Source organism: Perna viridis, chromosome 2 (assembly GCF_037379345.1).
Source record: "Perna viridis isolate PV_CMFRI_1.1 ecotype Kerala chromosome 2, ASM3737934v1, whole genome shotgun sequence".
Taxonomy (NCBI): domain Eukaryota; kingdom Metazoa; phylum Mollusca; class Bivalvia; order Mytilida; family Mytilidae; genus Perna; species Perna viridis.
The window spans coordinates 57,752,355-57,768,390 of record NC_142446.1 but is presented as its reverse complement, the minus strand read 5'-3'; the positions used below and the strand labels follow the sequence as shown (position 1 = coordinate 57,768,390).

Genomic DNA, 16,036 nt, shown 5'->3' with positions numbered 1-16,036 from the left:
TTTTCGGGCTATCCAATCTCGACGTTGTACATTATAATTTACTTTTACACTGTTTCCAATTTAATTTCCAGGTCTTAATAAATTGAAGCAAGCTCAAGCCAAGTTATTCCCAACAATGCGTTATTATAAACCATAAAAAGAATATCAAAACAAACGCCGTTGAAGTCCACATTCTAACATCTTAACGCAATCTGCATGAATTACGAAATATTTTTTACATGTAATATGCAATTGATGATAAAAAAAAACGCAAACAAAACATCAAAAATGTTAATTTGACATCTGTAGTATATTGGAATGCATTTACATTGAAAAATTATTTAAACTAATATTTGTAGTTTTTTCATTTTATTCCAAATTGAGTCGTGTTAAAATCAATGGTTTGCGAATAAACTGGTTGGCTCAATAATAACGTCATAACAAATATCATACACAATAGTCGCCGCAATCATTAGTACAACCTTGAATGCTCTGTTTATAACAGTTTGTCTGACATTCTGTCACGCTTGGCATACCATGAGCACACTGCACATATCGTTTACAATGTGTTGGATGACTGAATATCGTGCCATTTTTTCCCTCACAAAAATCACCTACAATTGAATTAATTGTTGGTTAAATAACGTAAGTCGCTATCGTTTGTTGGCATGAACTGCAACAAATCACATCTAAGCTACATTACATGCACGACTAGACTTCATGTGTAATCTTCATGCTTGAACAAAGTTGACAATGATATAATTTTCGATGAAACTGAATAATACGCTGCTTAGAATAGTGAAAAACAAAACTGAGTTGTGCATACAAGGGAATATGTATGCCTTCTCTGCCAAAAATGCCAGTGTCTATGGCAAGCCAAAGTGGACAAAAAATTGAAATTTGTAATATTAGAAAATCAATTTCTAATATTGAAAATAGTTTTTTTTAATATTAGAAATTCAATTGAAGTTTTAATATTAAAAAGGGTTTTGTGATATTAGAATCAGATATTATTGACATAAGAATATGAGTTTGTAATATTAAAAAAGTCACGTTTCAATATCACAAAGTCAGTCATATTATTGTAATATTACAGAATTGCAATTGAATACAATAAATTCATTTTCTAATATTAGAAAAAAAATTCTAATACTAAAAAATAATTTCCAATTGAATTGTTAATAAAAAGGGTTTTGTAATGTTAGAAATCAAATTTGTAATATTAAAAAATGAATTCGTGATATTTAAAACTCATTTTTTAATATTAGAAAACGCTCATTTTTTGTTCACTTTGGCTTGCCATAATTGTCCCTTTTATTGTTTATACGTCCGGGAACAAATCTAATGAAGTTCGAATGTTTAAGCGTCGTAAAAACAGAATTGTTAACATTGACAACCTTATGCTTTCAACTACTTGCAATTTGGCGGTTTTCTTAAATAAAACAAACAACTGATGTTTTGTAATAACAAAGAAGATTATTAACATATTCATCTAAAATATCCGAAATCGGCAGGAGCTAACTATGTTTTTCATTAAATAGAGAAGGATGATGACAAACTATAAGAAAACTCTAATTTTATTACACAAAAACTTATCTTTTCAAACTGCATGAAATTTATCTCTGTAATACAAATTCAGTAACCAACTTACCCGAAACAAGTGCCAATTGTTCCGGATTTGAAATAGTAGGTGTAAAAGATGGAAAGTAATTGTTTGCTACTTTACACCTTACTGTAGCGTTGTCCATGATTGATGTAAAGCCGACCAAAAACTTATATTCTCTCTGGAAAGTGCATTGTGAAAATGTATCGATTTCACCCATATTTTTTAAATTTGTAATATTACTGAAGCTGTCTCCTCCTTGTAAGCGCAATTCTACAAAAATGTTTCCAGGAGGGTTTCCAACGTCAGCAACACACTTATGGACTTTAGTAGTATGCTCACCACTAAAGTCAGCGATTTGGTCTGCATTAAGCATTAAAGTGGCTAATCCAATAGGTTCAGCTTAAATATAAAATTAAAAGAAAATGACACAAAAACAAATAGAATATCTGTCCGAAAAGCTATGTTCAAGCAAAATATAACTTTTCAATCTGAGTTCTTTGAATGTTTATAATTTATATTCTGAATAGCTAATACCGAATTAAATAACGATTAAAAAGTTTCAAGGTCTTCTACCTTTGAGTAAATGTTTCATTTATGTATTTCATGAAAAAGTTTATGCAAGATTTATTTCCGGTCAATCAATATCACATGTGGACGACGAAAACATGTATACTATCTTTCCTAGCTTCTAGAAATGTGTGATTAGCATGTTATTACTTCCATAACTGCTTAGAGTTATTTTAATAAATAAAAAACTCAACAACTACCTGCCTACAACATACCTGTCCACAGCCAACTTGCAGTTGCTTAATTATGTGTTAAAGCCTTCTAAAAATATGCTCATACATATATGAAAACAATTAACACGCATTACGAGATCAATCAAGTGTTTAAACATGAGTAATTAACATACCTTGTATCTTAAGTCGTGCAGAATCTTTCACAGACGAATTCGTCATGCTCACAACAACGTCAAATACCCCATTATAGTAACATGAAACGTTCTTCAATACTATTTTCAATGATGTGTCAATAAATTGAACATGTAAGTTTAAGTCTTGATCGGCCGGATACATTATTGATCTATCCCCAGAAATCTCAGCTACTTTAATTGTGGTAGAGCCCTCAGACGGGTTAAATGTTATATTTATGAATTCAAAACTAGTTTCGTTCAGGTAACAGAACAATTCTACATATTCCGAGAAAATAAACGTCGTATTGTCGTTACAATCTATACCTGTGTAATGTAACAAACATATGAATACACTTTGGCAATTTTTCATTCACTTAAATAAACCAAGAATATTGTTCATTAAACAATTGATCATGAAATCTCATTGCCTTTATTTTGTTTGTACAAATAAGCTTTCTTGGAATAAAGAATATACATATACATAGGATAATTAATAAACAAAATTACACTGTTGTTTTGTTTCTTTTTAAATCTTTGCAAGCATTTTCTTTTGCCCGAAATTTCCTATCAACTTCAACATATATAATGTATTTGCATAATGTCCCGCCCCGAACTTCTAACAGTTTAGGCTTACTCATCGGAAAAGGGAAGAAATCGAATATGATATCAGTTGACACTTATCATGAATGCATCAAAATTAAATCATGCACATTTTAACAGAAAACCGGCAAAAAAACGACGCCAAAATATCCCCATTTACGGTAACAATTTTATATTCAGCTGTAAAGAAAATATGCCAGGTACAAAATAAAATGAAAATGATTTTTATCAATCAGATATTAAAGAAACGATATAAAACAAAAGGCTCTCAGAAGCCTGAATTGCTCACCTGGTTGAATTTTGCCTTTCAAAGACAGGCAATAAATTAACAAGAAGTTGTCTAACAATTTTGCCTCAAGAAGACTTTTGCAGGACTTATAAGGACCATTTCAGAAATTGAAAGATTCTTTCCATCATAGTTTTCTAGATAGTGGCTGAAAAATGCAATAAAAAACGTCATTTTTCCCCTCTCAAGGATAATAACTCTTACAAGGAGTCATCTATTAACTTTTATCTCTGAAGACTTTTGTAGTCCTAATAATAAGGATCATTTCAGTCATGAGATAATTTAGCTTAAATCTAATGGTTCTGGAGATATATGCGAAAAACTAATGTCTGACCCCTATGTTCGGCAGGCAAGTTTTTCGACAGATGAAAATATCCATACTATTTTTATACAGGATACCCCAAGAAACTTTCATACTAAGTATAGTTCCAATTGGTCAAATATTGTCAAACAGAAGATTTTGGAAAGAAATAACAATAAAAAAAGCAAAAACAAACGTCAAAAAAGGCAAAAACTCCAATACGGCTTAAGGGATTAAAACGAAAATTTGACCACAGGTAGATCAAATCATGTTGAACACGTTTATCCATGTTAGAATTTGGCTAAACGTAACAGTTTATGCAATATATGCAGAAAAACTACTTTCTGACCACTATGTTTTATTTTGGTAACGGCGATCATGTGTTTCGACGGATCCAAAATCCCCACATCAATTCTATGCAGTATACCCCAAAGAACATTCATACTAAGTTTGGTTATAATTGGTGCATCAGTGTCAGAGGAGAAGGGCTTTTAAAAATTGTTAACGACGATGGACACCAAGTGATGGCAATAGCTCACATGGCCTTCGGCCAGATGAACTAATAATTAATGTAACTTTTATACCGCTAAATATTTGGTCTTTTATTATTGGCACTGGCGTTGTCGTTACCACCACATCTACAAAGCACAAACAAATATGTTCCTTTTATAAGCTATATATACCTTTAAAACTGGAAACGAAATTGAATAATTGATTAATACACTTAGACATTCTAAAATTCATTGCATTTATTGCTAACATTCATGAGAAACCAGTACTCCACAAAAACTGGGAGCATGGACCGGGTGCACTGGAAGATAAGCGCGAACTTTATTTCTAGAAACACGCGCCAAGTTGGTCATAGATTGTCACGACAGGGTTGACGAAAGAGAAAAGGGAAAACTATGAAACGATGAATAAATAGGTTTTCTGGGTGCAGATGGTGTCATCTTACATATCCACGAATTCATGATGAAGGCAATAAAACGTCCGTAGTGATGACTTAAATGTTGTAGCCACATTACTCTGTTCAATAACCCAAATTGTAAGAAGTCTAGCACGGAAGAAATAGTCTGAGTAGTTTCTACACGCCCTTGTTTAACTTATGAGTTGAGATATGAAAATCCATGCGAATGTGCTGAAGGGATGATGCAACAGGTGTGAGGAAAGTTGACAATACGGTATGTGAAGTAATCGCGTTTGTCGTATAGTTCGGTCATGCGTTTATCCCTTTCCATCAATCTTCAAGCGTAGGTCAATATATGAGGCTAACTAGTGTCTGGAGTGGCTTCGTCTAAGTTCTTTGGTGTATATCCCATGTTTAGAATCCCCGAAACTGGAACTCTTTAAAGACAACACGTCATCTATATAACGAAAACAGGGTCAAAGGATCAGGCGAAAAGATGTTCATTTCTTTTGGATCAATTTAGCTGTAGCCCCATAGGAGAAAAAGAATAGGTCAGTTAGTAGCGGAGCACATTTTTTTCTCATTGAAATGCCGACCGTCTGCTAAAATACAGGTCCACTATAATGGATAAATATGTTGTCGATATAAAATTCAAGTTTTTCTACAATATTGTCTTCAGTATATTAAGAAGACTATTTGGATATTATTTTCCGAAGCAGTCGGTATAGTTTCTCTTTTTGAAGCTCTTTCATGGAAACGCAAGTCACTTGATCGAATTTCTGTTTCCGAATGGACATATACTGATAACTTAGTGGCGTTCGAAAAAAAGAACTATTGGAAATTGAAATTGCATGCCGTGTATTATTTCCTGAATGAGGTTATTGATAAAAATTTAAAGATTATTGATTGAAAAATTGGTAAAAAGAACAAATTCTACATCGTCGGCTATCTTTTTTTATAGTTAGTACTTGTTTTACAAAGTGTGGAGATTCTCTACTTAGCACAACGTATTTGTATCGAGGTGTTCGCTCTTTAGTGGAGTAAAAACAATTAATAATGCTTTCAGTCGGGATTGCAACTGAGTATTGGGAAAACTGGTACGAATTGTTGAAAAATCAATGATATTCCGATTATAATCTAGCATTGAGGGTTTCCGGAAGATCTTTCGAAGTTAATAGTTTCGAAAGATGCATGGTAGATTCAGCTATAGTACAGATGGGGTATAACATTATTTTAGCACAAAACAAATCCATTTATTTAAATAAAAAACACAACGTTTAAGAGACTGTTCATTTAGAAACAAGGCAGTCTATATGATATTGAAGGAACATCGTCAATTTTATCCCAATGGAATTTTGTGTTTTAATGTAATGTATATATTATCTATATGTCCAACGGTACAAACAAAAATTAGTTTTTTAAATCGATAATGAGTGGCTCAGAAAATGATTTTACAGTTCCCTAAGAAAGGAACCTTTTGCACAGATGAAAACAGTTTAAAAAAGGTTTTCAATAAATTTCAACGCTTTCTATGTAATTTATGTCTCTATAATCATTGCAGTTAATCAAAAACCAACATTCAACATTGAGAACGGATGCATTTGCGATATGATGTAGATGATATGATCTTGAAAACAAGATTTGTCATGTGCTACCAACTGTCTGGATTTTGCGTGGATGCCCTTTCAATAATATACATATATTTAGATGAATTCAAGATTAACACAATATTATACAAGTTTAGACAGTGTTTATATTGTGACCTACAGAAGGAAACAAAAAATTCCCTACATTACAAATTACATGATCAAAAAGTGTAGAAACTTTACCCCAATATCTTTGTTTTACAGGGATGAAACGCTTCTCTGAGCGGCAAGTGCTATCTTTGTTAAAATGGTAACATTACTTGTGTGGTTTGGCATAAATGTCTCAAGATGTCATATTTTCAATATGTGTATAATACTTTGTTTACCTGCAGGACATGTTACGCTTCCACATGTACTGCAATAATTAGTAGATTCTATTCCGAAGCATAATCCCTCGTTACAAGGCACCCCGTACGTCCTTTCTTGTTCACACTGCACGAAACTTTTGCAATTTGTGGGATGAGTAATATATGCTATATTTTCGGTATTGTTCTCACATATTTCCTCTACAAAAGAATGTAAATAAAACGCAAAGCTTAATCATTTAAGCACTATATATTTTATTGATTATACTACATGTATGCATATATATTTATCATAAAAAAGTATATCAAACAAATATATGTGCATCCAAAAACTTCGACAGAATAGGAGTCCATTTGAGGCTAATATCAAATACGTATAACCATTAATATCCGATCAAAATTGGATAACAAATAGATACGATGCCGAATAATTTCATTATATGTAGTTGTTTATGTTCTAACGCAATAACCAAGTATAATATGGATAATTAAATTCTCTTTTGACAATGTTATAAAGACATTTCAGCTATTCAAATATTGTTATTGAAGTTGTGAATATCTACCGCTTAAAGGATTTCCAAGAACTGTATATCTTGTGAAATGACAATTTATTTTAAGTCTATAAGATTTTGAAATGAAATTCTAACAGTATAACAACTTACGTGGAATTATGAATACAGATTCGTTGTTAGAATATTTCAAAGTAAAATTTTCAAAAAAATCATTTTTCACTCCACATCGAATTACAGCATTTTTCATATCTGATGTAAATTTAACCCAGAACTTTATTTCCTTTCTGTATGTACATGAGTCAACAAGACTTGTGTTACGTAACATGAAATCCATAGTCAATAATGTAAAATCTGTATCTGCTTCCTTTAAAATTTCCACGACAATATCGCCTGCTGGAAAACCAATATCACCGCTGCAGGAATGAAGACTTGTACTACGCACATTTTCTAAACCAGTAATTTGATCCGGATGTAAAAACAACTTTGGAGATCCATTTGGAGTTTCTTAAAAATAATATTTATGTTTTTTTTATGAAATTTAAGATAGCACTACCATCGCTAGTTTAATAATTAAACTAGAAAAACTGAGTAATGCTTACTAAATATATCCCCTCGCTTTCCCCCAAAATGACCATATACACAGAAATCTTAATTGTAGGCTAGATAGAGAACCGCAAAAGTCGATTTTTGGGAATTGGTTTCCTATTTAGGACATTGTCTCGTTGACATATCAAAATCTATTCTTGTTATATTCAAAAGCGATATGTACAAGTACCCCTTGAAGTGTTTGAGGATCAAAGAATGTTCTCAGTGGATTCATAGTTTCTTAGTAATAACAAAAATGTCAAATAAATTAAATAATGTTTTATAAAGCCATATACCAAAAATCTTTTCATTCCTTAAAATCGGTGAGGAGAAATCTGCGACGGAAAATTTCCCAATTCCTCTCATGTAAAAATTCTAAGTCGCCAGAAAAACAGAAATTACATGACCTAGAAAGCTGGAAAAAGGAGACATGATACAAGTCATCATGCGTAAGCCATATATCAAATATTTAACCATTCCCTCTAATGACGGACGAACGGAATGACGTACGGACATCGTCATCACTATATACCAGTATAACAACATGTTAATTTATTCGAAAGCTTAAATTAACAGATTTTTTTTTAATTCGAGTTCCCGTACACTAGCCTCAAAAAATTACGAAAAAATTATATACTTCGAAAACAATGGAGCTGCTTCCATTAATTCCTTATATTTTGATATTTAAAGAATAAGCTTAAAATAATTATAATCCGAATACATAAAAAATATTTTGTGTTGTGAATGTTTTTTTTTTCTCCCGAAACCAATACTTGACCAATACTACACTACTCAGAACACAAGAGTAGCATTAACTTTGTCCCTTACATGCATAGCCCTAAACCATATTATATCACGAACGATATGTAAATAAAATAACTTTGTACATACTTCTTACAACAAGTTTTCCTTCCGATGACCCGACAATGATGTCACTGACGATAAAGTCCACACCATAAAAATCTCCCGTAGTACACGTTGGACTTATAATAGATATAGTTACTACTTCATCGTTCAAGGTTGCCGTTATATCATCAGTAGGTATCAAGTCTGTTGAAACTCCAGTATTGTCAATTTGGGCAATAACTGTGATATTACTAACTGACGACCGGGATGTTATATTCAGATACGAAAAGACAGTATCATTCAGTTTACAACTAATTGCAGTTGGTCCACTTTTAACTTCTATAGTACTGCCTTGACATGACACCTCTAAAATGTGTATAAAAATAGAATATAAAGAACGGGCAAACACGGTGACAGAGACGGACATCATGACGATTATTTACAATTCAACTATTAAGCGTGAATATAATGACAGATGTTTGTCAAATGTACTGAATAGTACTTGAACCAAAACAAAGCAATTGCTTTTATTGAGTACAACATAAATGGTTCTATGTTTTAATATAAAAACGTTAATTCATTTAATAGAATTGTTTTTTTTTTATTTTCAAAACAAGGGACAATTTTGTTTGTTTGTCACATGAACACTGCATCGATAACAAATGCAAAGCTAATTCACAAGTATTACCGCTTGATGTAGTGGCAGTTGGTTCTGGTGTTATAGTAGTTGTAGTTACATCTGAAAAGCAGATATATAATTATGCTAATTATCATCAAAAGTATTAAATACAAAAGTATTTTACATTAAGCAAATTTAAAAAAAAAAATGGTTTAAATTTTCCTACGTTATGTTGAAAACGTGCAAGTATCTATGGAAATGAAAACAATAACATGTATTTGCGTTGTACATTCATCCACGCTGATAAAGCAATATCACTTTGAGCTTCCCTGAATGGTGTTCGGGTAACATTTTTGATTTAATAATTACGTGTGTTTTCATCAATTACCATTTCAATTTCTGTTCTCTTTTAATTAATTTATTTAATCTAAATCTTGGCTACAGTGATTCTTTTGCACAATTAATGCCTTCTCGACAGTTGTCCACTACAACACCCCAAAATTACGCGTGTGTTTTGGAGCCTTATCTCTTAATTTCTTTGGACATCTTTGTTTGTGTGTTGTTAAAAACACAATAATCATATAAAGCAGTATCACATTACTATTATCTTCTTTAAATATTACTTCATCATACTCACATGGGGCCAATTGTTTAACCCATGTTGTACAACGCATAAGATTCTTCATAGGCTATTTGTAATTATATATATATATATATACCTGCCGGACATGTAACAGTATTACAAGGTTTACAAAAGGAAGTAGACTCAATTCCAAAGCATTCTCCAGGATTTTTGCATGGTAATCCATACGTTTCTGACTTTTCACACTGTACAAAGCTTTTACAATTTGAGGGATGTGGAAAATATACAATGTCTTTAGTATTGTTTTCACATATTTCTTCTACAATCAAACATTATAGACTGTATAGTAAATTATTGCTACTATTGTTAATAAAAAATATCAAACTATACAAAAAAAAACAAACTCAAGCAAGGGCATCATTTTGATACATTCAAACAGTTTTAGTGCAGTTTTTAAAATACAAAATCGCACATTTTTATAAGTTGAGCAAATGGGTATGAGAACTTGGAAAGTCGCACAAGTGTTAGACATGTTTTTAAATTGTATTTAGTCAACGTGGCTTACATAATATAGTAAGGTCAATCTGAGGTATTGACAATTATCTATTAGACTTATTTGGTGCGTTTCCGAATCTGTCGTTTCTTTTGTTCATCTTTCGGTTGACTTGACCGGTTGATGAACTGCCAAGCAACCCGGTGCACCTGCGTTCGTAATATTTTTTCTGTCGTTCAAATTTTATTGAATACTAATACTTATGCATGTAATAAAAAATACCATTAATTACTTATTACTTACGAGGAATAAGAGACACCATTTCGGTGTTTGAATACTGCATGCTGTAATTTACAAAATGCCCGTTTTTAACCAAACAACGAATGAGCGCATTGTTCATATTTGTCGTAAAATTTACACCAAACTTTATCTCCTTTCGATCGGTACAAAAATCCGACTGGACATCATTAGTTTCTACAACATCAACTGTCAAAGGCGAAAAGTCTATATCTGATTCTTTCTTAATTTCAATACTAAGATCACCGGCTGGTAAACCTACATCATCAGTGCAGGAATGAAGTAACCAACTTTGATAGTCCTCTAAGCCTGCTACCTGATCAGGATGCAATTTAAGAACAGGTGCTTCTTTTGGCTTGCCTGTAATATAAGGAAACTTATAAGTTCATTTACTTTCAACTGTATGGATTAAACTGAATAATAGGGAAATCAATTGTTAAAGGTAAAGCTTAGGTAAAATTTTCGTCAGGTGAGTTAAATCTGCATCATGAGTTTTCATTTCCTCTCTCGTCTACCTCAGACTTGACTTTCACCTCGATGGGTGTTTCTAGAAAAGCAGACAATGCTTAACCTGCCGATGCACCTTGTCTATGATTTCAGTTTTCAGTGGAGTCCGAGTTGCCTTTTTACTTTTGTTGCTTTGTACATATTATTTTTGTTATTTCATGTTCTTTGTGTCTGTTTCCCTGTCCGGTCTTTGTTTTTGAATTATATTCTTTTGATTCTCGTTCTCTTGACTTATCTTTCAATTAAGTAACCGGAATATTTGTGTGCTAATTTTTTTTTAAAGTAACCTTCGTGTTTTTTGTTGAACATATTGCAAATGAGATAGACCTTTTGATTTATAAAAACTGCATAACGTAAGCAAATGAAAAACTCAACGTTTCACAAATTTTATATTGATAAAATTAAATAAAATATGGTTCTCAAAGTAGTGTTGATTGCTTCTAGCCACTAACTGTTGTCATTTATATTATGCAATCTAGTCTTCATTTTCAATCTGACATTTAATTCAGAATGTTTATGATGGAGTTTCGGTGCATTTTTTTTTTTTTTTTTTTTTTTTGCATTTAGCTCATACAGATAACATGTCTTGGTGGGCTGTTGCCATCACATTTAGGGCATTACCATCATCCGTTATCATCGTCAACTTTTAAAAGTATTTTTTCGTTAGAGTTTGAGTTGTGACTAAAATCAAAAGTCCTTTATATGTCACAAAACACCATACATGCTGCACAAATAACACTTTCAAATATATCTCTTTTTGTTTTCGTTTGTACAATAACAAGCTCATTTCAGTTTAAAATAAGCAAAGCTTTAAATCATTCATGAAATACATGTACTTATCACTTTGGTAATAATTAACAATGTAAACCTGTAAAAATTCAATAAAGAAAATTACAAATTCTAACTTTTCAATGAAAACTTGCTATATCCAGGCGGTACTGATGAACCGTTGATTAACATTGTAATCCAGAATGCTCCTTCATTTTCACACGATGTATTAGTTGAAATGGTGATGACATCGTCTGAAAAACTAACTTCTAGATCGTCTTTGTGTAAGGTTATTGTATTTGTGTTATCACTATCAATAGTTGCAACGGGAGTATCAGCCGATTCCCCCAAACGTCTACATGCAATGGATATGGAGGAAAAAGATGAGGATTCATTTAACGAACACTGTATTTCTACAGTACACGAATCCAATTGAGCAGTAACATCATTGCAAGATACGTCTACAAAATATGTACACAAATCAATCATGATATTTTTGTGCTTTAACACACAACTCAAAAATGCTATAAACAAATACACGATGCGTAAATGTGGAGAACTACATAACGTAGTCAAGGCATTTAAGTGTTTTAATAAAGATTCCTACATCAAGGTCATAAAGCACAATTTCTGATAGAAACATAACCACAGCGATAAAATGTTCGAACGATACTGAATTTAATTTTTATAAACTTAGGATATTTGAAAACAAAATCAAGAAATGATTGCGTTTTATACGATTTTAAGAGACCCGAATTGTATATATGTGCAAGCAGAAGTACATTATAAGTCAAACACTGAAATGATACAAATCTGGGCGTGAAATCTGCAATTGTGAAAAAGGTTGTTTACTGAAATATTGGTCGTTTGTTAGAATACATGGTGAATATGTATTTTAATTCAGAAAAAAATTAAATATCATGAAAAAATATATTTTTTTGTTTGTTTGTTGGGGTTTAACGTCCGAGAAGCAATATTTCAGCTATATTCAGACGATGAACATGAAATGGATGATATATAATGAAATGAAAAAGGGATGGGACACAAGGACAATGGGGTCGACAAATTTTGATTGCCACTGGAAATAGGGTGAGGTGGCTAGGGTCGGGCAATTTGGCCTCCTGTGGCGGAGCCCTATGGTTCCTACTCCGAGAGAATAACACAGTAGGGTTCTTTAACGTGCAAGGAACGTGGCATCTTTCCCAACACGGTGCACCACTATGGTTTGCAGTCAGGTTTTCCGTATTATAGACTGACAACCCCAGCATGTAACACGCCAGGGGTACCCCATTCCACCACCTGGGGCACACATCCCAGTTACTCTGTGGCCAGAGCGCCCTAGCCCCCGGCTAGGGTTCTGAGCACTATTTAGTCGCCTTTTACGACAAGCTTAGCGCTGCTGCATGCCTATTCTCTTAACACCCGGACCTGCACGGGGCTGACAAATATAATATACAAATATGTATTTAATTCTCCAAAATATTAGAAAAGTACTTACAAGGTGATGGGACAGGAGTCGTAGTTGGTGGGGCTGGTGTTGTACAAAAGTCTGTATATAAGAAAAGAAACATTTCAAAATTACAATAAAACTTCGTTAATATGATCATCGTGAATATGAAATATATAAAATATATCCCCGAAAGTACATGTAGTTGTAGATTCTAATTGCGTATACTGTGATGTTAAATTCTTGTTCGTAATCTTAAAATTAAACGAACACTAATCATTTCAGCAAGAAATTTTATTTTATTAATGGATTGTCAGTATTTCTAGTTATTGTTGTTCAGTATGGTTATTAAAATTGTTTACCTTCACCCTTATATTCTGTTTTGGTAAGTAAAAGTATAATGCACTAATGTTAATGTTTGCACAGTACCATAATAATTGCATTTTTATTAATATTTTGCCACGAAACGTACTATCAGGGACAGGTTCGTTGCAGACAGAGTTAGAGCAGTTTGCGGAACAAACACCACTAATGCTATCACGACACCATGACGGTGGATCACAGCTAACACCTTCTGGATAAATTCCTGTTAAGTCTCTGATGCAGATAACTCGTGAATTACAGCTGGATGGATGACCCTTTGTAGATTTATCTATACCACAGTCACAAATGTTCCCTAAATATGGATAGACATTAAAACATTAAAAAAAAACTATTCGAGAGTCCTTTCAGAATTGATGCGTCAGTCATTACCATTAACACTATACTTATTTTTGATAATATCTTCATATTTAAAAGAAAGATTTCCGATTTAATATTTTGAATGTAAAATCATTGTCGCTCAGACGTAGCGCATCCATCTGTACACATTATGTTTCCCTTCAGTTATACATATATATCTATGATTTAAAAAAAACTGCTCTCATTACAATGCTATTTCGTTTCTTTTTTCTTTTTCCTTTTTATTTTGTTTGTTCTTTTCATTGTCCTGTTAATCTAACTTAAATCTGTCTTGTCAATATTTATAACGATTAAATGCATGCCCTTTATTTATGTATTGTACATCATTTATAACAGAAAATTTAAAATTTCATAAGTTCAATCCAGTTCTTAACGCTAATATGTCAGTTGCCTGACATGTGTTCTATCATGTGTTAACATTCACTTACTTTGAACTAATGGGAGCTCATCACTAAGGCTGACAATTGTTAAATCATAGGGATTTTGACATCGAATTCGTGCTTTGAGCATTATTTTACTAAATTGTATTGCAAATTTAACAGTTTGGTAATGCATGCAACTAGAAGTCCAATTCCTACTTGATGCAATCTTCAGTTGATCAGTAGATAAGTCTACAAATGATGTACCATTTTCATAAGTTATATCAATTTTCAAGTTTGAAAGTGAAAACCCAGTATTTCCTTCACAAGTATGCAAACATGTGGTCCTATAAAAATTTCCGTCGGGAAACACAAGATCGGTGACTTGATCAGGGCTCAGCGTGATAGTTGGTTTTTCATATATGTCTGCTAGTATTGTTATGATATATACATACATATATTTTATGAATATTTCTCAATGAAATAAACTTTATAACATCTAAAATATGGTTGCTTGATCCGAGCACTAAGGTTATACATGTTTTAGGTATTATTTTCGACATTGTTGGCTCAATAATAATTACCTGCATGTATTTGTTGAGACTCTTTATATTCGATTTCCCTAGCTAATGCCAATGTTAATATCTTGAATCATTGAATACAGAAATACCAGTTTTATAGATTGTAAATTTCGATATGCTGTACACGTGTTTCAAAGAGTAACCTCTCATCAGCAGCATTAAAAAACAAATATGTAAGAAGATCATAATCAAAATATTAGTTGTATACAATAAGTACTCATAACCAAAACTATCGAAAGAGGAAGCTACATCCATCACCGAGAGGTTCTACCATATGCAATGCAAGGAATGAAGCCTCGGTGGTTTACGTATTTTTAAATTTGGAATACTGCAAGATTTCAAAAATACGGTAGATAAAATATGATATTATTCGGGGTCAGACAAGTCGGACTGCTGGGTTTTTGGTTTTTGTATAAGCTTATAGTGTATCATTTCGCTGGCTTCAACCATGCAATGAAACTATTTTAATTTATTTAAAAATCAGAATTTTGGTGAGTCTGTTCAGAATTTATTTTTGAAATTAATTTGTAATTTTCATATTGCTGTGGTAATTGTTGTGGTTTTTTGTTTTTGTTTTTTTTAACAAGTTCAATCGGTATCCTCTTAATTGCAGACATCACATATAATTAACCTTCTTTATCTTAAGAACTTGTTTCAAGTAATTATATAATACAATTTGATAAAATGATATCGGTACTTTTTATTTTTCGATTAATTTATATATAGAGATAATATTCATTTAGTCTTGTTTACAGTTACCTTTGATGTTAACATTAGAAACTGATCTAGCTACCTCTCTTGAGTAATCTTGAAGAACTACATTGAATGTCCCTTCAAATAAGAATGTTACATTTGTAAACGTTATGGTTATCATGGTGTCCGGACTTTCAGTGCTTATATCGGAGTTTTGTCTTTTGTCTTCGTAGACGGTTCCGTCCTGGTAATACTTCATATCAAAGACAGAATTCGGATCTGTGTGCCCGCCTTCATGGTAAATATGGATGATGTTGTATACCTGAGGACTAGATCTTGAGCATGATAGGTTCACTGGACCTTCAAACAGCTGAAATGTTTTTTGACATTCACATATTAAACCTATTGTACAGAGAAATACATTTCAAGCTTGTAATAAATTGGTTACATGTAGTACAAAAT

The 16,036-nt window shown here is 32.4% G+C and overlaps 1 protein-coding gene across 1 annotated transcript; it reads right to left on the bottom strand.

Annotated features, from left to right (window-relative positions):
• Nucleotides 1-254: 254 nt before the first annotated feature.
• On the bottom strand, nt 255-15,833 carry LOC148626213 (uncharacterized). The gene is made up of 14 exons (XM_088571089.1): nt 15,641-15,833; nt 13,673-13,876; nt 13,252-13,302; nt 11,891-12,214; nt 10,485-10,838; nt 9,825-10,007; nt 9,175-9,225; nt 8,532-8,852; nt 7,206-7,559; nt 6,565-6,744; nt 4,270-4,323; nt 2,499-2,822; nt 1,631-1,984; nt 255-593 (listed from the first exon to the last, which is right to left on the bottom strand). The coding sequence occupies exons 1-14, from the start codon at nt 15,831-15,833 to the stop codon at nt 427-429; spliced, it is 3,114 nt and encodes a 1,037-aa protein (XP_088427215.1). The 3' UTR covers nt 255-426.
• Nucleotides 15,834-16,036: the final 203 nt, after the last annotated feature.

Excerpts from the sequence above, each read along its gene's own strand:
- LOC148626213 (XM_088571089.1), bottom strand. The coding sequence starts at position 15,833 with ATGAAGTATTACCAGGACGGAACCGTCTACGAAGACAAAAGACAAAAC. Across the intron at positions 6,745-7,205 it reads ATCTGTATTCATAATTCCAC|AGGAAATATGTGAGAACAAT; the intron begins GTAAGTTGTTAT and ends ATTCTTTTGTAG. Across the intron at positions 4,324-6,564 it reads AAGCGTAACATGTCCTGCAG|ATGTGGTGGTAACGACAACG; the intron begins GTAAACAAAGTA and ends TGTGCTTTGTAG.